At 40.1% G+C, this 26,983-nt stretch overlaps 3 protein-coding genes across 3 annotated transcripts; 2 read left to right on the plus strand and 1 right to left on the minus strand.

Annotated features, from left to right (window-relative positions):
* Positions 1-19,608: 19,608 nt before the first annotated feature.
* On the minus strand, positions 19,609-20,019 carry LOC112742915 (uncharacterized). Its single transcript, XM_025792158.1, has one exon. The coding sequence runs from the start codon at positions 20,017-20,019 to the stop codon at positions 19,609-19,611; it is 411 nt and encodes a 136-aa protein (XP_025647943.1).
* A 2,121-nt stretch (positions 20,020-22,140) lies between these two features.
* Positions 22,141-24,354, plus strand: LOC112742916 (calcium-transporting ATPase 12, plasma membrane-type-like). The gene has a single exon (XM_025792159.1). The coding sequence runs from the start codon at positions 22,141-22,143 to the stop codon at positions 24,352-24,354; it is 2,214 nt and encodes a 737-aa protein (XP_025647944.1).
* Positions 24,355-24,374: 20 nt separating this feature from the next.
* Positions 24,375-25,175, plus strand: LOC140178667 (calcium-transporting ATPase 12, plasma membrane-type-like). Its single transcript, XM_072215881.1, has one exon. The coding sequence runs from the start codon at positions 24,375-24,377 to the stop codon at positions 25,173-25,175; it is 801 nt and encodes a 266-aa protein (XP_072071982.1).
* The last annotated feature ends 1,808 nt before the right edge of the window (positions 25,176-26,983 follow it).

The following is a 26,983-nucleotide window of genomic DNA, read 5'->3' on the forward strand; positions in this document are numbered from 1 at the left end:
AACAGTGGTACTTTGTATTAATTCATGAGGAACAGCAGAGCTCCATACCTTAATCTATGGAGTGCAGAAACTCTACCGTTTGAAAATACATAAGTGATAATGGTCTAGGCATGGCCGAATGGCCAGCCCCCATGAAGGTCTAAGATAGCATAAAACTGATCAAAGATCCCTAATACAATAGTAAAAAGTCCTATATATACTAAACTAGTCACTAGGGTTTACAGAAGTAAGTAATTGATGCATAAATCCACTTCCGGGGCCCACTTGGTGTGTGCTTGGGCTGAGATTGAAGTTTACACATGGAGAGGTCATTCTTGGAGTTGAACGCCAGTTTGTAACATGTTTCTGGCGTTCAACTCTGGCTTGTGACGTGTTTCTGGCGTTTAACTCCAGACTGCAGCGTAGAACTGGCGTTCAACGCCCATTTGCGTCATCTAAACTTGGCCAAAGTATGGACTATTATATATTGCTGGAAAGCCCTGGATTTCTACCTTCCAACGCAATTGAAAGCGCACCATTTTGAGTTCTGTAGCTCCAGAAAACCCACTTTGAGTGCAGGGAGGTCAGAATCCAACAGCATTAGTAGTCCTTCTTCAACCTCTGAATATGATTTTTGCTCAAGTCCCTCAATTTCAGCCAGAAAATACCTGAAATTACAGAAAAATACACAAACTCATAGTAAAGTCCAGAAATGTGAATTTAACATAAAAACTAATAAAAACATCCCTAAAAGTAACTAGATCCTACTAAAAACATACTAAAAACAATGCCAAAAAGCGTATAAATTATCCGCTCATCACAACACCAAACTTAAATTGTTGCTTGTCCCCAAGCAACTGAAAATCAAATAGGATAAAAGAAGAGAATATACTATAAATTCCAAACTATCAATGAAACATAGCTCCAATCAGATGAGCGGGACTTGTAGCTTTTTGCCTCTTGAATAGTTTTGGCATCTCACTTTATCCATTGAGGTTCAGAATGATTGGCATCTATAGGAACTCAGAGTTCAGATAGTGTTATTGATTCTCCTAGTTCAGTATATTGATTCTTGAACACAGCTACTTTATGAGTCTTGGCCGTGGCCCTAAGCACTTTGTTTTCCAGTATTACCACCGGATACATAAATGCCACAGACACATAACTGGGTGAACCTTTTCAGATTGTGACTCAGCTACGCTAAAGTCCCCAATTAGAGGTGTCCAGGGTTCTTAAGCACACTGTTTTTTTTTTTTTTTGCTTTGGACCTTGACTTTAACCGCTCAGTCTCAAGTTTTCACTTGACACCTTCACGCCCCAAGCACATGGTTAGGGACAGCTTGGTTTAGCCGCTTAGGCCAGGATTTTGTTCCTTTAGGCCCTCCTATCCACTGATGCTCAAAGCCTTGGGATCCCTTTTATTTACCATTGCCTTTTGGTTTTAAGGGTTATTGGCTTTTTGCTCTTGCCTTTTGGTTTTAAGAGCTTTTGGCTTTTTCTGCTTGCTTTTTCTTTTTCTATATTTTTTTTTCGCCATTTTTTTTCTGCAAGCTTTGTATTCACTGCTTTTTCTTGCTTCAAGAATCATTTTTATGATTTTTCAGATTATCAAATAACATGTCTCCTGTTCATCATTCTTTCAAGAGCCAACATATTTAACATTCTAAAACACCAACTTCAAAAGACATATGCACTGTTCAAGCATTCATTCAGAAAACAAAAAGTATTATCTCCACATCAATATAATTAAACTAAGTTTAAGGATAAATTCGAAACTCATGTACTTCTTGTTCTTTTGAATTAAAAACATTTTTCATTTAAGAGAGGTGATGGATTCATATTCACTACTTTAAGGCATAGACACTTAGACATTAATGATCATGTAATAAAGACACAAAGATAGATAAACATTTAACATAAGAAAACAAAAAAACAGAAAATTTAAGAACAAGGAATGAGTCCACCTTAGTGATGGTGGCGTTTCCTTCTTGAGGAACCAATGATGTCCTTGAGCTCTTCTATGTCTCTTCCTTGTCTTTGTTGCTCCTCCCTCATTGCTCTTTGATCTTCTCTAATTTCATGGAGTATGATGGAGTGCTCTTGATGTTCCACCCTTAGTTATCCCATGTTGGAACTTAATTCTCCTAGGGAGGTGTTGATTCGCTCCCAAAAATTATATGGAGGAAAGTGCATCCCTTGAGGTATCTCAGGAATTTCTTGATGATGAGCTTCCTCACGTGTTTCTTGAGCTCCATGAGTGGGCTCTCTTGTTTGCTCCATCCTTTTCTTAGTGATGGGCTTCTCTTCCTCAATGGGAATGTCTCCTTCTATGAAAGCTCCGGCTAAGTAACATAGATGGCAAATAAGATAAGGGAAAGCTAGCCTTGCCAAGGGGGAGGGCTTTTCGGCTATTTTGTAGAGTTCAATGGAGATGACTTCATGAACTTCTACTTCCTCTCCAATCATGATGCTATGAATCATGATGGCTCGATCCACAGTAACTTCAGATCGGTTGCTAGTGGGAATGATGGAGCGTTGGATGAACTCCAACCATCCTCTAGCCACAGGCTTGAGGTCCAGTCTTCTAAGTTGAACTGGTTTGCCTTTTGAGTCAATCTAAGGTAGAACGGAAGTGGTTGTCAGGCACGTGTTCATAGGGAATGATGATGACTGTCACGATCATCACAGTCATGTTGAAGTACAAATGGATATCTTAGAAGCGGAATAAGTTGAATTGAATAGAAAAACAGTGGTACTTTGTATTAATTCATGAGGAACAACAGAGCTCCACACCTTAATCTATGGAGTGCAGAAACTCTACCGTTTGAAAATACATAAGTGATAATGGTCCAGGCATGGCCGAATGGCCAGCCCCCATGAAAGTCTAAGATAGCTGATAAACCACTATTTTATGGTTTATCTTGTGCTCAATTGAGTGGTTTCTATCTACTCTTTACCCACTTATTCATACTATTTGCATGGTTTTACATTTGCCTTCCTAATTATGTGCTTTGATTGAAAATATGCTTCTTTGATCTTATATTTGCTTATTATTAATCCTCTCTTATTACCATTAGATGCCTTGATATGTGTGTTAAGTGTTTTCAGATATTATAAGGCAGGAATGGCTTAGAGGATGGAAAGAAAGCATGCAAAAGTGGAAGGAATGCAAGAAGTTGGAGAAATTGCTAACCTGTCCAGCCTGACCTCTTCGCACTCAAACTGTTTTTGACCCAGTTTGCGGCCCAGAAAACACAGATTAGAGGCTATAAAGTGGGGAAATGCATCCATTCATCGACAGGCTCTAATAATTCACTTCTCATGATTTAGATTAGTTTTGAGAGAGGTTCTCTCCTCTCTCTCTTAGGATTTAGGATTTCTCTTAGTTTTAGGAGTGACTCTCAATCCCAGGTTCTTTATTTTTATTTATTTTCTCAAATATTGTTCATGACTCTTTATGTTTGGATTGATTTTCTTAATTAATGTTATTTGAGGTCTTTTCAGATTTATGATTGCTTTCTTTAATTTATTAAAATTCTCGATTTATCCAAATTATTTTCATTCAAGTAGAATTTCTTCCCTCTTTGGCTTGGGTCAAGTAATTGGTAACACTTGAGCTGTCAAATAAAACAGTGGTTGAAATTGGCAGATTCTGATTAGACTAGGACTTGAGAATCATGCTAATCAGTCCACTTAACCTTCCTTTGTTTAGCAAAGGTTAACAAAGTGGGATTAAAATCCAATTCTCATCACAATTGATAAGGATAGGACTTCCAGTTCTCATACCTTGCCAAGAGATTTTATTTTATTTTTATTATTATTATTTTATTTTACTTGTCATATAACATATTCCCACCTTACTTCCTAAACCCCAATTTACAAACTCATAACCAATAATAAGAACATACTTCCCTGCAATTCCTTGAGAAGACGACCCGAGGTTTAATACTCGGTTATCAATTTCAAAGGGGTTTGTTACTTGTGACAACCAAAACGTTTGTATGAAAGGACTTTTGAAGGTTTAGAAACTATACTTGCAACAAGGATTTATCCGCAAATTTCTAGATCACGCAAAAGTCCTCTCATCAATAGCATAAAACTGATCAAAGATCCCTAATACAATAGTAAAAAGTCCTATATATACTAAACTAGTCACTAGGGTTTACAGAAGTAAGTAATTGATGCATAAATCCACTCCGGGGGCCCACTTGGTATTTGCTTGGGCTGAGCTTGAAGTTTACACGTGGAGAGGTCATTCTTGGAGTTGAACGCCAGTTTGTAACGTGTTTCTGGCATTCAACTCTGGCTTGTGACGTGTTTCTGGCGTTTAACTCCAGACTGCAGCGTAGAACTGCCGTTCAACGCCCATTTGCATCATCTAAACTTGGCCAAAGTATGGACTATTATATATTGCTGGAAAGCCCTGGATGTCTATTTTCCAACGCAATTGGAAGCGCGCTATTTTGAGTTCTGTAGCTCCAGAAAATTCACTTTGAGTAAAGGGAGGTCAGAATCCAACAACATCAGCAGTTCTTCTTCAACCTCTGAATCTGATTTTTGCTCAAGTCCCTCAATTTCAGCCAGAAAATACCTGAAATTACAGAAAAACACACAAACTCATAGTAAAGTCCAGAAATGTGAATTTAACATAAAAACTAATAAAAACATCCCTAAAAGTAACTAGATCCTACTAAAAACATACTAAAAACAATGCCAAAAAGCGTATGAATTATCCGCTCATCAGCCACCAATTCAATAAGCTCAACAGTCTCCTCTGGTGTCTTCTTCTTGTGCAATGAACCACCTGCAGAAGTATCTAAGCTTATCTTGGACATCTCACCCAAGCCTTCATAAAAGATATCTAGTTGGGTCCATTTGGAGAACATGTCCAGAGGGCATTGCCTAGTCAGTAGCTTGTACCTCTCTCAAGCTTCATATAGAGTTTCTCCATCCTTATACCTGATGGTATGAACCTCCAACCTAAGCTTAGTCAGCTTCTTTGGTGGGAAAAATTTAGTAAGAAACTCAGTAACAACCTTTTCCCAAGTATCCAAACTCTCCTTGGGTTGAGAATCTAGCCATAGCTTTGCTTTATCCCTCAAAACAAACGGAAAGAGCATGAGTTTGTATACCTCAGGGTTCACCCCATTTGTCTTCACAGTATCAAAAATCTGCAGAAAATCAAAAATAAATTGATTTGGGTCTTCGTGGGGAAGACCATGATACTGGCAGTTTTGTTACACCAGGGTGACTAATTGTGACTTCAACTCAAAGTTGTTTACAGCTATAGGGGGCACCACAATACTTTTTCCATAAAGGTCTGCAGTAGGAGCAGAATAAGAGCCAAGCACTCTCCTTTGCTCATTCTCATTCGGGTTTGTCACATTGGCATTAACAACATTATTATTATGATCCACAGTGGACTCTGTAGCCTTGTAAAGTCTTGCTTGTTGCAAACGCCGCCTCAAAGTCCTTTCAGGTTCAGGATCAAAGTCTAACAGAGGTTCCTTGTCCCTGTTCCTGCTCATAAACAGATAGAAGACAAGAAAAGGTGGAACTTTCTACGTCAGAGTACAGAGAATTTCCAGTGAGGTAACTTGTGTAAAATAATAAATTAAAAATACTTACGACCCAATAAAAAAAATTCGAAAATTTAAAGGGAAAATTAAATAAAGAAATTAAAACAAACTTAACTAGGTAGCACCAAACTTAATTTCATAAACTAAAAAAAATATATTCGTACTAATGTAAATATATATAAATATATATTTTATTTATTAAATAATAAAAGACAAAAGAAAGAAAACGAAGCAGGGGAGGGGGGTGCTAACGAAAAAAGATAAGGAAAATATTAGTGCTAATTTAATTATATATATATATATATATATATATATATAATTTTTTTTTGAAAATAATAAAGTGACAATTATGTAAAAATGAGAACTAAAGTGCCTAATCTAAGCAATCAAACAACTAGTAGTTGTTAATCACTATCAATCCCCGACAACGGCGCCAAAAACTTGGTGCGGAATTCAAGACCACAAACTTACCGGCAAATCCACCGTGTCGTACCACGTAATACCTTACGTGAGTAAGGGTCGATCCCATGAGGATTGATGGATTAAGCAACAATGGTTATGTGATTTACTTAGTTAGGCTAACAGAAAATGATGTTGAGAGTTCAATTGCATTAATCAGTAAATTCAGAATATCAGAAAAGCAAGCAGTAAACAAATAGTGAATAATATATGGAGAAACAGTTAAGGCTTCGGAGTTATCTATTTTCTGGATTGACTTTTCTTACTAACTATTTTAATCATGCAAGACTTAATTCATGGCAAACTATATATGATTAAGCCCTAATTCCTTAGACCTTCTTAGTCTACTCTAACTTTCATCAACCGCCAATTCCTTGGTCACTTAATTCCAATTAGAGGATGAAGTTCAATTCTAGTTTATGTGCCACAGAAACTCTAATTACCCATAGATAAAAGGATTATATGTCACATATCCCGTTAAGTCCAGATAATTAGAAGTTTAGGAGAGATTATTTTTAAGCTGTTGTTCAAGTAAAGAGCTTTTCCAAGTTATACAAGAACTCAATTAAAACAAGGGTCATACTTCCGTTCCACCCAAATTCATAAGATAAAGAACGAAAACGATTCTTGAAATATAAATCATTACATGAATTAAAATAGAAAAAATAATAGTATCAATCCATACAATAGACAGAGCTCCTAACCTTAACAGTGGAGGTTTAGTCGCTCATGGTTTAGAGAGAAAACTAGGATTGTGAAAAACTGTAAATTGCAGAATGAGGTGGAAGAAAAGAGAAGAGCCCGAAGGACTAATTCTCTTCCCTTTTATATCTAATCCTAATTAATGTAAATTATAATTTTTAAAACTAAATAATATCTTTTCCTATTTTTAAGATAAAATTAAAGCTTAATCAGAATTAAAATAAAATCTTCGAACAGCCTTATTTTGGACGCTGGGACCACTTGATTCGGGAGATCATGCACCTAACTTGGGGTTGTCCACGCCTTACTTGGTCCTGGCCGCATGGATTGGAGTTTGAGTGGGTGAGGTTGCGCCTAACTCAAGGATTCATGCGCCTTACATGGAGTGTGAGTTGCTCCTTATGCATGCTTGTTGGTGTCTTGCGCCTAACTTGAGAATTCTCAAGTTAGGCACAGCCTAGGCAGACTCCTTGGGCGCTTTTCCTTCATCCTTGCGCCTAACTTGAGAAATCTCAAGTTAGGCGCCACCTTTGCTAACTTGGTGGAGAAGATGTATGGACTATTATATATCGTTGGAAAGCTCTGAAAGTTAGCTTTCCAATGCCACTAGAATCACGTCCATTGGACCTCTGTAGCTCCAGATATTCAGGTTTGAGTGCAGAGAGGTCAGGGTTGACAGCATCATTCGCCTTCTTCTCTTTTTCTGCGAAAACTCCATCAAATTCAGCCGAATACTACCTAAATTAAATAGAATTGTACATGACTCAAAGTAGCATCCATAGTGGCTAAAAGATAAGTAATTCTTGATTAAAATCAACAAATTGAATGCAAATTCACTAGGAAAAGATAGAAAAGATGCTCACGCATCACAAATTCACTAGGAAAAGATAGGAAAGATGCTCACGCATCACAACACCAAACTTGAATTGTTGCTTGTCCTCAAGCAACCAAAATTAATTTAGGCTTAGGATGTGAATTTGCATGAGAATGAGAGTTTGATTAAGCTCAGGTCTCTTCTTATAGTGGGGTTTACAACTACAATCTTGAATAGTTTTGGCATCTCACTCTCCTTTGAATCAGAAGGATGTCACTGTCATTCGGAATTAGAATCCGGATAATATTATGAATTCTCTGATCATTTGTAACTCAATTTAACCCTTGAACACATCAATTTTTCTTTGATTCTTTTTTTTTCTTTGGTGCTTTGCACCTTGAGCCTAGCCGTGATTTTAAATGTTTTGTCTCAAGCTTCACTTGACACAGAAACACCACAAGCACTTAACTGGGGAACTCTCTTTAAGTTTTGATTTTCCTTTTAGTTACTCCCAGACAGTGGTGCTCAAAGCCTTTGGCATACTCTGTTAATTACAATTGATCTCGACTCTAAATGTTTTGTCTCAAGGATTACTTGACACAAGAACACCACAAGCATGTGACTAGGGAAACAACTCTTTGAGTTTTTAATCATGTTTGACCTCCCTAGTCATTGATGCTCAGAGCCTTGGACCTTGCTTTTATATTTTTTTTTGTTGCTTCTTTTGCTTCAAGGATTAAACTTTTACTTATTGCAGAGACTTCATAATAATTCTCTAAATTCTTGTTCCTTGTACATCAACATTCTTTGATTCAAATTTAAATATGAACTGTTCATGTCATGCATTCAAAGTCACAGAAAATACCACCACATTTGAATAAATGAGACTATTCTAGAAATTAAACTCAATTTCTCATGCACTACATCTTTTCTTCTTTTTTTTTTTTGATTTCAAGCTCAGTGGACAATACATGAGACACCTTTCAGAATTAAAGCAACTAACAGAACCAAACTAAAACCTAGGAATTTATCTAATAAAGGATCATGCAATAAACGAGACAAAATAGCAGAAAAACCGGAACATAACATAGTAAGAGCGGGAAGGAATATAGAATGAAAGGAATTCAACCACCTCAATTATGTTGGTGTCCATCTCATTCCTCCGGCTATGCTCTTCAGTGAAGATGATTCGCCTCCCTTTGGTCCCATAGAAAATCCATAAGCAAAGCGACAACACCAAACTTAAGGGTTTGCTTGTCCTCAAGTAAAGAAGAACTGAAAACAAAAACAAATAGTATAATGAAAGAAGAATAAAAGGATAAAAGAATAAGAGAGAATTAGGATTGGGGGCTGGATGATTTGAAATCAGGTGCTGAGGTGGTTTAATTGGGCGTCGTATGCGACGCATACACGTAAGGAACGCGTACGCGTGGATTGCGTGAATTTCAAGCGATGCGTACGCGTCAGGGATGCATACGCATGGACGGCCAGGGTGGGAAAATGACGTGAACGCATCAGGGACGCATACGCGTGATGCGACTTGTGCTCCCAGCACCATTCCAGCCCCATACCATCATAACTCTCTGGCCATACACCCATTTACGCCGATTTGCAGGGTCACGCGTACGCGTGGGCTCGCTTGTGCGCTAGGCACTCCACCAGAACCACTCCTGCACAACTCTCTATTCAATTTTATTTTTCATGCACACACATATGACGCGTACGCGTCAGCGATGCTTGCGTGTCGTGTGCTCGGTTTTTTTTAAATTATCCAGTTCCTGTTCTTAAACTAGCTGCATGATCAGAAAAATAGTAAAAACTCAATAAAAATTAAATAAGTAAGAAAACTACTACTACGAAAAGTAACTAAGGATACAAAATTATCGGGTTGCCTCCCGACAAGCGCTTCTTTAACGTCACTAGCTTGACGGTCAGTTCTGCTAATTTAGTAGATGAGTGGACCTCTGGCGATCAATCTCGCCTCCAAGATAGTGCTTCAACCTCTGGCCATTCACTGTAAATTTTCTGTTAGAATTCTCTTCCTGTATTTCCACATGACCATATAGTGAAGCTCTGGTAACCACAAACGGTCCTGACCACCAAGATTTCAGCTTCTCGGGAAAGAGTTTGAGCCTTGAATTATACAAAAGCACTCACTATCCTAACTCAAAGACTCTGATGGCAATCTTCTTGTCATGCAATAGCTTGGTTCTCTCCTTATAGAGCTTGGCATTCTCATAGGCTGAATATCTGAATTCATCAAGCTCATTCAACTGAAGCATTCGCTTAATTCCTGCAGCTTCTGAATTAAGATTCAGATACCTGATTGCCCAGTAAGCTTTGTACTCTAGCTCAATTGGCAAGTGACAGGATTTGCCATAGACCAACTGATAAGGGAACATGCCAATGGGAGTCTTGTATGCTGTCCGGCATGCCCAGAGAGCATCATCAAGCTTCCTAGACCAGTCTTTTCTTAAAACACCGACGATCTTCTCTAGAATCCTCTTAAATTCCCTGTTGGAAACTTCAACCTGTCCACTTGTCTGAGGGTGATAGGGGGATGCCACTTTATGACGGACTCCATATCTCTGCAGAAGAGAGTCCAGCTGTCTGTTACAGAAGTGACTGCCTCCATCACTAACCAGTGTCCTTGGGACACCAAACCGGCTAAAGATATATCTCCAAAGAAAGCTCATTACCACCTTAGCATCATTGGTGGGTAGAGCCACAGCTTCCACCCACTTGGACACATAATCAACTGCCACTAGAATATAGTTGTTTGAATGTGAGGGTGAAAAGGTTCCATGAAATCAATACCCCGCACATCAAATAACTCAACCTCAAGAATCCCCTGCTGTGGAATTTCATGGTTGGCAGAGAGATTTGTGGCTTTTTCACATCTATCACAGTGCTTCACAAATTCTCTTGAATCTCTGAAGAGAGTCGGCCAGTAAAACCTGCTCTGAAGGACCTTTGCAGCTGTCTTTTCACCACCAAAGTGGCCTCCATAATCTGAACCATGACAATGCCAAAGGATTTGCTGTGTTTCTTCATTTGGGACACATCTCCGGATGATACCATCTGAACACCTTTTAAAAAGGTATGGTTCCTCCCAAATGTAGTACTTTGCATCAATCAATAGCTTTTTTACTTGTTGTCTACTGTACTCCTTTGGTATAAAATTCATGGCCTTATAATTTGTAATATCTGCAAACTATGGAGCCTGCTGAATGAGGAATAATTGCTCATCCGAAAACGTCTCAGTCACAGCTGTGGGTGGTTGTACTCCGGCTTCAGGCTCAATCCTGGAGAGATAGTCAGCTACTTGATTTTTTGATCCTTTCCTGTTTTTTATCTCAATATCAAACTCCTGAAGGAGTAACACCCATCTGATTAATCTTGGTTTAGAGTCCTGCTTAGTTAGAAGGTACTTCAAAACAGCATGGTCAGTATAAACAATAACCTTAGAACCAAGTAAACAAGACCTAAACTTATCAACAGCATACACAACAGCTAATAATTCCTTTTCTGTAGTTATGTAATTCTTTTGGGTATCATTTAACACAGACTGGAATAGTAAATGTCATGTACAAGCTTACCATGCCTCTTTTCTAAAATAGCTCCTATAGCAAAATCACTGGGATCACACATCAATTCAAATGGTAAATCCCAGTCAGGGGGAGCTATAATGGGGGCAGAGGTAAGGTTTGTTTTTAGAGTTTCAAAAGCATGCAGACAATCAGAATCAAAGACAAAAGGAACATCAACAACCAACAGGTTGCTCAATGGTTTAGCAATTTTAGAAAAGTCCTTTATGAATCTCCTATAAAATCCTGCATGACCCAAGAAACTCCTAAATGCCTTAACATTAGCTGCTGGTGGTAATTTTTCAATTACCTCCACCTTTGCTCTGTCAACCTCAATCCCCTTACTTGAAATTCGGTGTCCAAGAACAACGCCTTCTGTGACCATAAAATGGCATTTTTCCCAATTCAAAACAAGGTTTGATTCTTGACACCGTTTCGAAATAATTACCAAAAATAGAAAAGTCATCCATAAATACCTCAATGAACTTTTTAACCATGTCAGAAAAAATTGAAAGCATACACCTCTGAAAAGTTGCTAGAGCATTACAAAGTCCAAATGGCATTCTCCTGTAGGCAAATACTCCAAAGGGGCATGTGAATGCTGTCTTCTCTTGATCTTGAGGGTCCACTGCAATCTGATTATATCTAGAATATCCATCTAGAAAACAATAAAAAGCATGACTAGCTAACCTCTCAAGCATCTGATCAATGAAAGGCAGGGAAAAATGATCCTTCCTTGTAGCAGTGTTGAGCCTCCTGTAGACTATATACATTCTCCAACCTGTGACTGTTTTTGTAGGAATAAGCTCATTCTTTTCATTCTTGATCATTGTCATCCCTCCTTTCTTAGGAACTACCTGCACAGGACTTACCCAAGGTTTATCAGAAATAGGGTAAATAATACCTGCTTCCCATAATTTCATTACCTCTTTTTGGACCACCTCTTTAATAGTTGGATTGAGTCTCCTTTGTTGTTGCACAACTGGTTTAGCATCATCTTCAAGGAGGATCTTGTGCATACACTTGGTTGGACTAATCCCTTTCAAGTCACTAATGGTCCACCCAAGAGCTGTTTTATGGCTTCTGAGCACTGAAATAAGCGCCTCTTCCTCTTCAGACTTCAGGGAAGAGCTAATAATCACTGGATAAGAATCATTTTCACCCAAGAACACATATTTCAGAGAAGGAGGTAAAGGTTTGAGCTCAAGCTTGGGGGCTTCCTCCTCTGCTTTAGGCGTGTGAACCATAGCTTTCTGGGGTGGTGAATCATCAACTTCAACTAATTCATACTCAGAAATAGGATCCAGAATGTCATCAAGTACCTCAACTTTCAGTACCTCTTGAACAAGTGGTTCAATAACATCAATTTTCATACACCCTTCAGAATCATTAGGGTGCTTGAGAGCTTCAAAGACATTGAGGACCACCTGTTCTTCATTGACCCTCAGGGTTAATTCACCCTTTTGCACATCAATCGGAGCTCTACCTGTAGCTAAAAAGGGTCTACCAAGTATAATAGAGCATTTTACCTCCTCTTCCATGTCTAATATAACAAAATCAACAGGAAAAATAAATGGTCCTACTTTAACAAGTAAATCCTCAACAACACCTACAGGTAATTTAATAGAAAGATCAGCAAGTTGAAGAGAAATACGAGTGGGTTTTACCTCCTCAATTTGAAGCTTTTTCATCACTGAAAGTGGCATTAAATTGATGCTAGCTCCAAGATCACATAAAGCTCTTTGAATGGTGACATCTCCAATGGTGCAAGGAATGACAAAGCTCCATGGGTCTGGCATCTTCTTAGGAAGGTTGTGTTGAATAATGGCACTACATTCCTTGGTTAGCACCACTGTCTCTTGTTCCTTTTAATTCCTCTTGTGGGTCAACAATTCTTTCATAAACTTAGCATAGAGAGGCATTTGCTCAAGAGCCTCTGCAAAAGGAATGTTGATCTGTAGCTTCTTGAAAACATCTAAAAATTTAGAAAATTGCTTTTCTTTGGAAGCCTTCTAAAGCCTCTGAGCGTATGGCATTTTTGGCTTGTATTCAGGAGCCTTTGGCAAGGTAGGATAAGTGTCAAGAGAGTCGGGGAACGGGTTGTCTGCACGCTTTGGAGGGGCGTGCTCCACTTCTCCCTTTTTCTTCTCTGGAGTTTCCTTTTCAACTAGCTCTTCATTGGCCTTTTTCTTAGAGCCAACTACTTTACCACTTCTCAATTGAATAACCTTGCAATCTTCTCTTGGGTTCACCACTGTATCACTTGGAAATGTACTTGCAGACCTCTTAGGTATTTGCTTGCTTAGTTGGCTCATTTACACCTCTAAATTTCTAATGGAGGCTCTGGTTTCCTGCATAAAACTCCTCATCATCTCCCAATTAGAATCTTCTTCGGATTTAGAGTTTGCCTGCTGAGTTGGTTGTTGTTGCTGAGACTGAAATTGGCGGTTATTGTAATTGTTCTGTTGGAAGTCGCCCTGAGAATTATTGTTGAAGTTCTAAGGTCTCTGAGGTTGGTCCCTCCATCCAAAATTTGGGTGATTTCTCCACCCCTGATTGTATGTCTTAGAATATGGATCGTTGTTGGGATTCCTAGGACCACTCCCCATGTAATTGACCTGTTCAGAAGAGGATTGAGCATAATCATAAGTATCATTTTGCACAAAATTACCTGCCATGTCATAAGAGACCTCTTGAGGTGGATTTTGAGTGTTGATAGCTGAGACTTGCATGCCACCCATCTGCTGAATAAGTAGATTTATTTGCTGAGACATAAGCTTGTTCTGAGCAAAAAGAGCATTAACAGCTTCCACTTCCAACACGCCTCTTTTCTGAGAGGTCTCAGAGTTCACAGGATTCCTGTTAGATGAGTATAGATATTGGTTGCTAGCCACCAATTCAATAAGCTCAATAGTCTCCTCTGGTGTCTTCTTCTTGTGCAATGAACCACCTGCAGAAGTATCTAAGCTCATCTTGGACATCTCACCCAAGCCTTCATAAAAGATATCTAGTTGGGTCCATTTGGAGAACATGTTCGGAGCGCATTGCCTAGTCAGTAGCTTGTATCTCTCTTATGCTTCATAAAGAGTTTCACCATCCTTCTGCCTGAAAGTCTGAACCTCCAACCTAAGCTTGGTCAGCTTCTTTGGTGGGAAAAATTTAGTAAGAAACTCAGTAACAACCTTGTCCCAAGTATCCAAACTCTCCTTGGGTTGGGAATCTAGCCATAGCTTTGATTTATCCCTCAGAGCAAACGAGAAGAGCATGAGTTTGTACACCTCAGGGTTCACTCCATTTGTCTTCACAATATCATAAATCTGCAGAAAATCAGAGATAAATTGATTTGGATCTTCATGAAGAAGTCCATGATACTGGCAATTTTGTTACAACAGGGTGACCAATTGTGGCTTCAACTCAAAGTTGTTCGCAGCTATAGGAGGCACCACAATGCTTTTTTCATAAAGATCCGCAGTAGGGGCAGAATAAGAGCCAAGCACTCTCCTTTGTTGCTCATCCCCATTTGGATTTGCCACATTGGCATTAGCAGCATTGTTAGGATCCATAGTGGATTTTGCAGCCTTATAAAGTCTTGATTGTTGTAAACATCGTCTACAAGTCCTTTCAGGTTCAGGGTCAAAGTCTAACAGAGGTTCCTTGTCCCTGTTCCTGCTCATAAACAGACAGAAGACAAGAAAAAAAAATGGGGTTCTCTACGTTAGAGTGCAGAGAACTCCTAGTGAGGTAACCTGTGTAAAATAATAAAATAGAAATACTAAATAAATAAAATAGAAAAAAATTTCGAAAATGATAACAGAAATTAGACAAAAAAAATTTCGAAAATTTAACAGGAAAATTAGAATAAAATTAACTAGGTAACACCAAACTTAATTTCAGAAATTAAGAAAAAAAATATCAATACTATTTTTTTTTTGAAATTAATAAAGCAACAAATAAATAAAAAAATTAAAACTAAAACGCCTAATATAAGCAATCAAACAACTAATAGTTGTTAATCACAGTCAATCCCCGGCAACGGCGCCAAAAACTTGGTGCAGAATTTATAGCCACAAACTAACCGGCAAGTGCACCGAGTCGTACCAAGTAATACCTCAGGTGAGTGAGGGTCGATCCCACGAGAATTGATGGATCAAGCAAAAATAACTGAGTGATAGGCTTAGTCAGACAAGCAGAAAATAGTGTTTGAGAGTTCAAAAAGCATTAAATAATAAATTCAGAGTTTGAAAACAAGCAAGTGAATAGGTTGGGAATAAAATATGGAGAAGGCAGTTAAGGTTTCAGAGTTATCTATTTTTCCAGATTAACTTTTCTTACTAACTATTTTAATCATGTAAGATTTAATTCATGGCAAACTATATGTGATTAGACCCTAATTCCTTAGACCTTTCTAGTCTCCTCTAATTCTCATTAACTGCCAATTCCTTGGTCAATTAATTCCAATTAGAGGGTGAAGTTTAATTCTAGTTATTATGCCACAAAAATCCTAATTATCCAAATATAAGAGGATTATATGTCACGTATCCCGTTAAGTCCAGATAATTTGAATTTAGGAGAAATTGTTTTCAAGCTGTTGTTCAAGTAAAGAGCTTTTTCAAGTTATACAAGAACTCAATTAGAAAGAGGATCATACTTCCGTTCCACCCAAATTCATAAGATAAAGAGCAAAAATAATTCTTAAATTATAAATCAGTACATGAATTAAAATAGAAAAGTAATAGAATCAATCCATACAAATAGACAAAGCTCCTAACCTTAACAATGGAGGTTTAGCTGCTCATGGTTCAGAGTGAAAAACTAGGATTGTAAATTGGGCTGAGGTAGAATGAAAAGTTAACTAATGTTGGGATCCCGTTGGGACCTTTCCAAAAGGGAAGTTTCTTTTTCCTTTTATATCTAATCCTAATAAATTTAAAATCTAATTTCTAAAACTAAATAATATCTTTTCCTAATTAAAATAAAAATAAAGTTTTAAATTAGAATTAATTAATCAGCGTTTTCTGCATTTTCTGCGTTTTCTGCATTTTCTGCATGTGGCGCATGCCACGTGTACGCGTCAGGTACGCGCACGCGTCGCTCCTCGCTGACATCTCCTTTAATTCTTGTGCTGCAGAAACTCCATCAAATCGAGTTGAATGCTACCTAAAATAAACAGAATTACATGAGAATCAAAGTAGCATCCATAGTGGCTAAAAAATAATTAATTCTTTATTAAACTCAACAAATTAAATGCAAATTCACTAGGAAAATATAGGAAAGATGCTCATGCATCACCATGCTCCAAGTATCAGAGGATAGGGTCTATCCAAGAGGGGGGTTCGGCGTTTGGGTTGCACACAAGATGATTGCAGGTTCAGTTGCTAGCCCTTGAATTAATGATCTGTTTCTCGTCCCGGGCTTGGTGCTTGCTAGCTTGGAGAGGAGGTCGGCTCGGGCGTTTCTCTCTCTAGGGACATGCTGAATTTTGACTTCCTCGAAGCTTTTGCATAGCTCCTTTACCTTTTCCAGGTATTTTTGTAGTAGTGTGTCCCTGGCCTGGTAGCTGTCGTTTATCTGAAAGGTGACGAGGAGTCGCTACTAACTTCCACCCTTGATGCTCCAACCTCTTGGGCTAGGATTAACCCTCCTATCAGGGCTTCGTACTCTGCCTGGTTGTTGGAGACTGGGAAATCGAACTTGATCGATTGCTCGTAAGCTACTCTTGCCGAGTTCTCGAGAATGATCCCAGCCCCTCCGAACGTTTGGTTGGATGCTCCGTCAACATGGAGTTTTCACCGTGTGTTTAGTATGTTGGGAGCCTCTCCTGTGACCTCTACCAGAAAATCTGCCATCGCTTGGGCTTTAATTGCCTGCCTGGGTTCGTATTGCAAGTCATATTAGGACAGCTCTATTGCCCATGCCATCATTCTTCCCGCGAGATCGGGTTTCTAGAGGACTTGCCGAATGGTCTGGTCGGTTCTTAGGATGATCACGTGCCCTTGGAAGTACTCTTTTAGCCTTCTGGATGAGGTTAGTAGGGCGTAAGCCAATTTTTCCAACTTGGTGTACTTCAACTCCGCCCATTGGAGTACTTTGCTGATGAAGTATATTGGGCGTTGAGTCTTGTCTTCCTCTCGGACAAGGACTGCCGCCATGGCTTGTGTGGTCACTGCTAGGTATAAGTACAGAGGTTCCCCCTCTCTGGGTTTGCTGAGCACGGGAGGTTCTGAGAGTATCTTCTTGAAGTGGCTGAATGCTTCTTCACATGTCGGGGTCCACTCAAAGGCGATTCTTTTCTTCATTAGGTTGAAGAATGGGATGGCCCTTTCCGCCGAGGCTTCGAGGAACCGGGATAGAGCCGTGAGCTTCCCAGTGAGTCGATGCACATCTTTGATGCACCCAGGACTTGTCATTTTGAGGACGGCTTTGCACTTGTCTGGGTTGGCTTCCACCCCTCTTTGTATTATCATAAATCCTAAGAATTTCCCTGCTTTCATGGCGAATGCGCATTTGAGTGGGTTGAGCCTCATTTTGAATTTTCTTAGTGCTTTGAAGACAGCTTGGATGTCATCTATTAGCCTGTTCGGCTCTGCTGTTTTCACCAAGATGTCGTTGACGTACACTTCTACTGTCTTGCTGATGAGGTTGTGGAAGACCTTGCTCATTAGCCTTTGATAGGTGGCTCCTGCGTTCTTCAGCCCAAATGGCATTACTTTGTAACAATAGGTGCCTCCTGGCGTTATGAATGCCGTTTTGTCCTCGTCGGGTCGGTGCATTGGGATCTGGTTATAGCCGGAGTACACATCCATGAAGCTGAGAAAACGATACCCTACCGCCGAGTCTAGCAAGGTGTCAATGTTGGGGAGGGGGAAAGAGTCTTTGGGGCATTCTTTGTTCAGGTCGAAATAGTCAACCCACATTCTCCACCTCCCGCTGGCTTTTTTTACTAGGATGACGTTGGACAGCCATGTCGAGTACTCAAGTTCTTTGATGAATCCTGCTTCCAACAACCTGGCTGTTTGTTTGGCGACTTCATTGGCCCTTTCTTGAGACATCTTTCTTCGCCGCTGGGCTACTGGCTTGGCGTCTGGTTTCACGGCTAGTCGGTGGGACATGACCTCGGGATCCAATCCCGGCATGTCTGATGGTGTCCACGCAAAGAGGTCACCGTTCGCCCTTACGACCTCCATGAGGGGGCCCTTGTGTTCGTGGGGGTAGGTTATTGTTTACGAAGGTAAACTGGTCTGCCGACTTTCCTATCTGAAACTTTTCCATGTCCCCTTCTGGTTCTGGTCTTGGCTTGTCCTCCATCCTGATGTCCAGGTCTGCCAAGAACACGCCAGTTGCCTTCTTAGATTCTTTCATTAGGGAGAGGCTGGCGTTGTCACAGGCGACTGCCGCTTCTAGGTCTCCCCTTATGGAGCCAACTGTTCCCTTGTCCGTTATGAACTTCATTATCAAGAATTTAGTGCATATTATGGCTGAGAACTCGTTGATGGTCTTTCTACCCAAGATGATATTGTAGGCTGTGGAGTCTCTGAGGACTACGAAGTTCGCCATAACCGACCTCCTGGCGTCACCGGTTCCTAGGCAGATTGGGAGGGAGATTGTCCCGTCGGGTTTAATGTAGTTATCGCCTAGCCCCATAACCCCGTGCTGGTGATTCTTGAGGTCAGACTCCTTGAGCCCCATGGTATCGAATACGTTTCTAAACAGGATGTTAGAGTCGGCCCCGGTGTCGACGAGGATTCGTCTGACTAACCCTGTCCCGACCATCCCTATAACTACCATGGGGGTTTTCGGGGAGGTCGTGAAACCATTTATCTTTTGGGCCAAAGGACATCGTGGGAGGTCCTCTGCTGACGATGGGACCTTCTGTCAAGACAGATAGAATCCGGGTATCCTTTTTTGTTGCCGACTTGGATTTAGGAGGGCTGTCGCGCCCGACCACGACGTTGACCACAAAGGTTGGGGGGTTGTTGGCGTCCCATATGGGTTCTTTCCTTGGCTTGACAGTCCAGCTATGATCTTCCTCGGAGCATTCACGTTCCCGTCTCCTCGGTTCTCTGATGAGCCGGGAGAACTCGCTCAACTTTCCTTCTCTGATGGCCTGCTCTAAGGCATCTTTGAGATCGAAGCAGTCTTGGATCTTGTGACCGAATCCCTTGTGATAATCGCAGTAAAGGCTTTTGTTGCCTCCTGTTCTTTCTTTCAATGGTCTAGGTCTGGATAGGAATCCCTTGTCTGCAATTTGTTGGTAAACCTCCACTATGGGCGCCGTGAGTGGCGTGTAGTTTGTGAACCTCCCTACCCGTGGGGGTTGCTTGGATTGCTTAGCTAGGGTGCCATCCTTGGGAGCTTCTTTGTATCTGTCGACCTGGGGGGCCTGCAGAGGTGAGGGGTTTGGGAGCTGCCGTTTGTTGGCTGCTATAACCTGACTCACCTCCTCATCATTGATGTATTCCTTGGCCACGCTTTGAATTTCCTGCATGGATCAGACGGACTTGGTAGTGAGGTGCTTCCTAAAGTCCTCGTTTAGCAGGCCGTTCGTCAGGCAGAGACTAGCAACTGAGTCCGTAAGGCCGTCGATCTCCAAGCATTCGTCGTTGAATCTGTCCAGGAACTTCCTGGTCGGCTCTCTGGGTTTTTGGGTAACCCCTAGTAAGTTAATCGGGTGCTTTGCCTTGGCTATGCGTGTCGTGAACCGAGCCAGAAAGCTTTGGGAGATGTCTGCGAAGGCCGTGATGGACCCTTGTGGGAGTGCGTTGAACCATCGGATCGCTGGATCGGCTAGCGTCACAGGGAATGCTCGGCATCTGACCGCGTCGCCTACTCCTTCCAAATTCATTCTTGCTTCAAAAGCTGTGAGGTGCTCCAGGGGATCCTTAGTCCCATCGTACCTCATGTCCGTTGGCTTGTCGAAATTCTTCGGAAGCTAGACCTTGAGGATTGAGGGGTGGAAAGGGGTGGCTCCCATGATGATGGGTTCCTGTTGTTTCTTGGCTTTCCCTCTTTGGGACTCCCCGTGGCTCTCGGCCTGCCTTGGGTAGGTCGAGAGGTCGCCTGTGTATGTGCTTTGTCGCACTTTGCTGGGCTCCTTTCTCTGTTCTCGTATCTTCGGGAAGGGGAGCGGGTGTGCGTGCGGGATCGGCTGGCGTCACCGTGGGATCGGCTGTCGTCGCCGTGGGATCGACTCCTCACTGCCAGCTCCCTTTCAAGGTTTTGTACTCTGTGTCTGAGCTCTTGTATGATCTTGGCGCTGTCGGCTCCCATTCCTCCGAAAGGACGTCTTTCGGGGGTCTTGGTGTAGATTGGTTGGTTTGACTGAATAGAGGATCGTGGCTGTTCGCCAGTACGAGCTGTCGAACTCGCCCTACTCAGGCGGGCCCCGCTTCCTTCGCGGAGTTCTGTTCCGAAGTGGGGAGTCGCTCCATGTCTGTTCTAGGGTCCCCACAGAAAGGCGCCAATGTTCGTTACCTGAAGATCTCGGGTACTCGATGGGTCGAGTGACGATGAAAGGGTGAGTGGGCGAGACCCCGGGGTGACTTTGTGTGGGTTTCCGGACGTGAGTTGAAGGCTGGCGACACCGAAGGTAGAATGGACAAGGGGTGGCCACCTGCAAGAGACTCCGACGATCAAGTCAGTGTCCGTACGAGGTTATAGCCAAATTGGGTAAGATGCTGCGTACCTTGGGGGGAGAGCTGACTTCTCCCCTTATATACTGTGCTGGGCGGGCCCATTAAATGGCCCAGCCTACTGGCCAAGAAGCTTCTGTGAGCTGTTCTGGTCCACGTGGGAGGAGCAAGTCGCTCCGGACTTCAGGTCGGGATTTCGGGTGCTGCCTCGAGGATACCGATCCAACCGGTTTGCTGGGCGTGGTGACTTGAGCCGCAGTGGCAAGTCGCGCGTTACTCCGGGTCGGGCGTGGGGGGCCGACCCGTCGGGTTTCCTTATCCTGGTGGTTCGGGCATGGGTCGGAGGCGGTGTCCCCGACCCGCCGGGTAATCGGGCTGGACCTGTGTGGGTCCGTAACAATTGGCACAATAAAAGTTAGGCTTAATAGTCAAATTACTAAAAGATAAGACATTCTTCAAATTCATCCCTGGAAAATTTTTTCAATCAAATTGATCCTTGAAAGATTACGAATTAATCATATTTGTCCTCCAGTCACTCCATTAATAATTTTGTTTAAAGATTAATGCTGTAAAATGTTAATTAATAATATATATATATATATATATATATATATATATATATATATATATATATATATATAATACCCAATATGTCTAATTAGATATTGACCAAATATATTTATGAAAATTTATTAATTTAGTCATTTTTTCTAATTATAAAAATTCTATTCTCAATATGATCTAGTGACTAAATTGATAGATTTTCTTAAACATATTTAGTTAACGGCCAATTGAACATGTTATGTATGTTATCAGTTAACATTTTATATCATCAATCGTTGACAAAAATTATGAGTAGAGTAATTGAAAGACAGATATGATTATTTCGTAATCTTTAAAGGACTAATTTGATTGAAAAAAATTGTTAGGAATGAATTTAAAAATATCTTATCTTTCATGGACTAATTTGACTATTAACTCATAAAAATTATTTGAAGAAGAAGGATGAAAAATATAAGAAGAGAAAAGACTTTGTTAGACTCGGTTAAAGAATGACTTATTCATCCAACATTTCTAAAAAAAATATTATTAGGTTGATCCGTTGATGCAATTCATAAGAAAAAAGTCACCGTACTCTTTTAGAAATGATTTTTTGACTTTTGAGTATGGGATAATGATCTTATATTTCAACGAAACTACCCGAATCAATTAAGTTGAAGAAACCTGATTGAGACATACCGCACTTCAATTCCATGAAATTTCTCTTGCTACACCAGTGTCAAAGTACTCTTTCCAGTGACTTGAAATAGCTCCATTTTAAGTGTGTTACCCTTAAATCTCTCCACCTTTTCTTCCCCATTTTTCCAAGATTGCAAAGCTTAATTATTGTGATGATCAATTCGCAAGAATCTTGTGCCGTTGTAAACAATGCAAGACACAGGTGGCAAGTGGCCTTTGCTGCTATTTACTCCTATAGAGCTATAGCTTCTCTTTTCAATGAAGTTGCTGCCAAGAGAAATCACAATACTCCATCATCATTTGTTGCCATCCATGTTGGTGAGCCAGACTTGTTCTTTTCAGATCTTAACAAGACACGCATAAGCAACCTTGTGAAGGACAAAGATCATGGCACACTAGCTCATCAATTTGGAGGTGTAGATGGTCTTGTAAGGTTGCTTCAAACCGATGAAAGGAACGGCATCAATGGAAGCCCGGAAGAAATTTCCTGTCGACACAAAGCGTTCGGGTTCAACAACAATTATCATAAGCTAACAACAAAGAGCTTCCTCCACTATGTGCTATCAGTAATGAAGGATCCAATACTCATTATCCTATTGGTATGTGCCACCCTGTCTCTTGTTTTCAACATAAGGGGAGATGGATTCATACATGGATGGTATAATGGTGGAAGCATTTTCATTGCTGTTCTTGTTGTTGTTGCCGTTTGTTCAATTAGTCACTTCTGGCCCTATAGACACTTCAATAAGCTGCTACAGATGAGCAATGAAAACCAGTTTATTCAAGTAGTAAGAAATGGGCAGGAGCAGCAGGTTTTGGTATCTGACATCGTCGTCGGAGATGTTGTTTGCTTAAGGAATGGCTGCCAAGTTCCTGCAGATGGAGTTCTTTTGAGTTCCAATTCATTATTGCCATTGCTTGTGGATGAATCAACCTTGGGAGTGGAGCACCAAGTCGAGGTTAGTAAAGGCACAAATCCTTTCTTGTTTTCTGGGACAAAGGTTGATCATGGCCATGGTAAGATGCTAGTAACTTCAGTAGGTGAAAACACCAAATGGAATGAGATAATGAGCCTTCTAGGCCAGGAACCTCACAAATGGAGATCTCTTGAAAGCCGGCTTATAGCACTGACCAGAATAACAAGTATAATTGGATCTGTAGTAACAGCATCCACATTGATTGTTCTGCTAGTTCGGTTTTTCTCTGGTTATATGAGAAATAATGATGGTTCACTAATGTTTAGATCCGGCAAGAGTAACGCCTATGATGCTTGGCCTAAAGTAGTTGGGCTTATGGTGAGCGCAGTGGCCGTTGCAACATCGGCAATCCCTGAAGGGTTGCCTTTGGCTGTGGCAATTACAGTTAGCTACGCAGTGAAGAGAATGCTAAAGAATCAAGCATTATTCAGACAGTTCTCAGCTTGTGTTCAGCTTGCCTCAACCACTGTTATATGTACTGACACCAATGAAATACTAACACCCGTGAAACAAAACAAGTTCAAACTTTGGTTAGGTAAAAAATTCTTTATCCATGAAGAGGGAGAGGATAGTTCTTCATCATTATCACAGTTAATAGCAGCGAACATTCGACACCTGGTCTGCCTGGGGATTGGTCTAGGACATATTTCAAATGAGGATGACATTATCTGTTGGGCCGCTACGGAATTAGGCATGGATGCCCAAGAGTCAAGGGAAGGTTTCAATGTTCTCCATGTTGAAACATTGAACGAAGAAATGAAGCAAAGAAAAGTTCTTTTAAGGAATGAAGGTGACCACACAATTCATGTGCATGTGAACGGAAAAGCCGAGGGGATACTTTCCAAGTGTTCATATTATTATGGAGTTAAAGGGGATGTGAAAGCCTTAGATAATGACACAAGGAGAAATGTAGAATGTGCAATGCAATTGATGGAACAGGAACGGTTCAAATGCATAGCATTTGCACATAAAGCACTCAACGACATTTCTGAATCCCATCCACGGATTGAAGATGACACATTAGTCTTACTAGCACTGATAGGTTTCAAGGATCTCATCCATTCTGGGGTGCCGGAAGCTGTACAAGATTGCAAACAAGCAGGAGTGAACATCAAACTAATTACAAGCGAGGATGTTTCAACAGCAAAAGCTATAGCTTCTGAGTGTGGCATCCTTCATCCCAATCAAGAATTCTGTAATGGACAGGTAATGGAAGCGCTGGAATTTCGAAACTATTCGCATAGCGAAAGACTAGATATTGTTGAACAAATCTGCGTGATGGCCAAGGCTAGTTCGTCTGACAAGCTCCTCCTAGTGAAATGCTTGAAAAAAAAGGCCATGTGGTTACAGTCACCGGAAACAGCCCCGGCGATGCCCCAGCCTTGGTAGAAGGTGATGTTGCCATTCATATGGGTTTTAAGGGTAACAACATAGCCGTAGAGAATTCTGACATAGTCGTCCTTAACGGAGGTTTTGTGTCTTTTTTTTCTGTCCTACAAATTTGGAGAGGGATTTATGATAACATCAGAGTTTTCATTCAGTTTCTGCTTGCTGCAAACTTAGCCTCCTTGGTGACAGACTTCGTTTCCATAATTTCGACAGATCAACCGCCAACAATTAATATTTTGACAGGTATTTCTGTTCAAGAAATCCCATACGCAGTGCTGCAAATACTGTGGTTGAAGCTCATCATTGGTACTTTAGCTGTTCTCGCCATAGTGGTGGAGCGAAAAACAACAGACGAGTTCATGCGGGAGCAGCAGCCTGCAAGGCCTAACCAACCACTCATCAGCAACGAAATTCTCAAAAACATACTCATTCATGCCTCTCATGAGATAGCTGTCCTCTTAACCTTCCAATTCAAAGGCGAAAATCTATTGGCTATCGATGGCAATGTGAAAGACACGTTCGTCTTTAATCTGTTGGTTTTGTTCCAAGTCTTTGCTGTTCTGAAAGCAAGGAAGCTTGATGGAAGAGGTATATTTAAAGGAACAGGGAGGACGAAATTGTTTTGGGGAATAATTTTTGGCATTGTGATTCTTCAAGTGGTGATGGTCAAGAGTCTAGCAATTGCTACAGGAGGAGGAGATTTAAACATGTGGCAATGGGGTGCATCTGTTGGCATTGCCTTCACCTCATGGCCAATACAGTATATAGGCAGCAAGCTCATTGTTGTCTCTCAAGAGCCATTCATTTGTAATGTCCTTTGAAACTTGGATCACAAGTGACAACAGAATCATATATTGTCCCTTTTATTTAGTTTCTTTCTTTGTTCAACATCATGGTTTTATCCTTGATGTTTTGTTTTTGTTTGTTTGTTTCCAATCCGATGATATGTGCTATATATTGAAGGCTCTCAATAGTCTAGGATGGGAGCTGAATCTATGGTCTTTTTTAAATTTGTATACTGCAACTTCAAACTGAATTTAAGTCAGTGTTGTTATTGAGTCTGCAATATTGATTATGTAGGAGACAATTTTGTTTTGTCTTTTGACGATTGATCAGTAATAGACTAAGTTGTTGTGACATCTGCAAGATTGTTTATTCAGGAGATAATTTCATTTTGTCTCATATCAAAAGTAAAAAAGAAATAGAGCAGAGAAGAATAAATGACACAGTCATGCATCTTGGTTCAACCACCATGTGCAATGTGACCTACATCTAGTCTCTATCACAACTGTGGTAGAATTTCCACTATCTAAAGATTTACAAACACCAATTTCCAAGAATTCAACCTAATCCTATTAGGACAATCAAACTTTTACCAAAGCTTGATTTAGATAGGTTCACTCCCAGTCTTACAACCATTAAGTGCTCACCCAACTTAACAAGAAAATCTTCTCGGGATATAATGATTACAAAATAGAAATATGTACAAAAGAAATTGGAATAATTTTCTGATTTTTCTCCATGATTACTCTCTTTGCCTTTTCTTTTAATGGCTTTTATTAATGACTCACATATTTGCCTTTTTCCATTGATTTAAAAACAAAGAAGGATAAAACTGAAGAACATAAAATTCAATGTAAATCCATGAAGAAGAAAAAAATATAACTAGAAAGCTATGAAGGCCGAAACAGTGTGCTCACTCTTCTTGTTTTAATTTTTGGCTATTTATCCTTTTAAATAAGAATAAAGCTATCAAAATTTGAGCTTGGTTAAACACCTTTGTCTTTATTCTTTTTTCTCATAAATCAGATTAGAGACGCAAAGAAGAGATAGGACAGCAGCAATAATTTCATGGATTATAGAGTTAACTTGAATTCTTACCTAACTACTTTTCTTTCTTTCTTTTTCTTTGACATAAAAAATATGAACTATTGATCCATTCTTTGGCTTCAAGTTTCAATTGTGACATTTGATTTACAATAGAGTAAAACAACATTCATTTTCTTTTTCTTGCCCGAAAACAGAAAGATGGTACTTCAACAAGTTATAGTGATTGTACAAAGATGACAACTTTCTTCTTTGTTTTGCCTCTTAACCAAATTTGATTTGATTTTTCTCTTTTTGCCTTCAATCTTTGACTTTTTCCTTTTTTTCCCTTTTGATGCATAAATTTGGTAATCCACCTTTTTCACTTTTCTTAAACCTAATCTGAGTATACATTTTTACTTGTGAAACATCTTTTTATCCTTGGTTTAAGATTAGTCACATGGGTTATGGTCAGAAGAGAAAAGTGATTGTTTGGTTAGAGTCTTGGAAATTTGAACACTTGGTTACGGGCTAGAAGATAATAAGTGTTGTTAAGGGAGCTTTGGGCCTGTTTTGAATATTTTATTTTTCTGCACAGTGAACATATATATTATACACATTTTTGGGCTTTCAACCGAAATCACTAATATTTGTCATTATCAAATTATTGTTATTTTTATTTAAACTCAACAATCTTTCTCTTGATGACAAACATTATAAAAGAAAATGAATTGATATTAAAAGAGGTGAGAAGAGTTAATGATACTTCTCTTTGATGATCCACTTTCATGCATATTGATTTTTCCTTCTCTTTCATTTGATT

The sequence above is a fragment of the Arachis hypogaea genome, chromosome 14, assembly GCF_003086295.3.
Source record: "Arachis hypogaea cultivar Tifrunner chromosome 14, arahy.Tifrunner.gnm2.J5K5, whole genome shotgun sequence".
Taxonomy (NCBI): domain Eukaryota; kingdom Viridiplantae; phylum Streptophyta; class Magnoliopsida; order Fabales; family Fabaceae; genus Arachis; species Arachis hypogaea.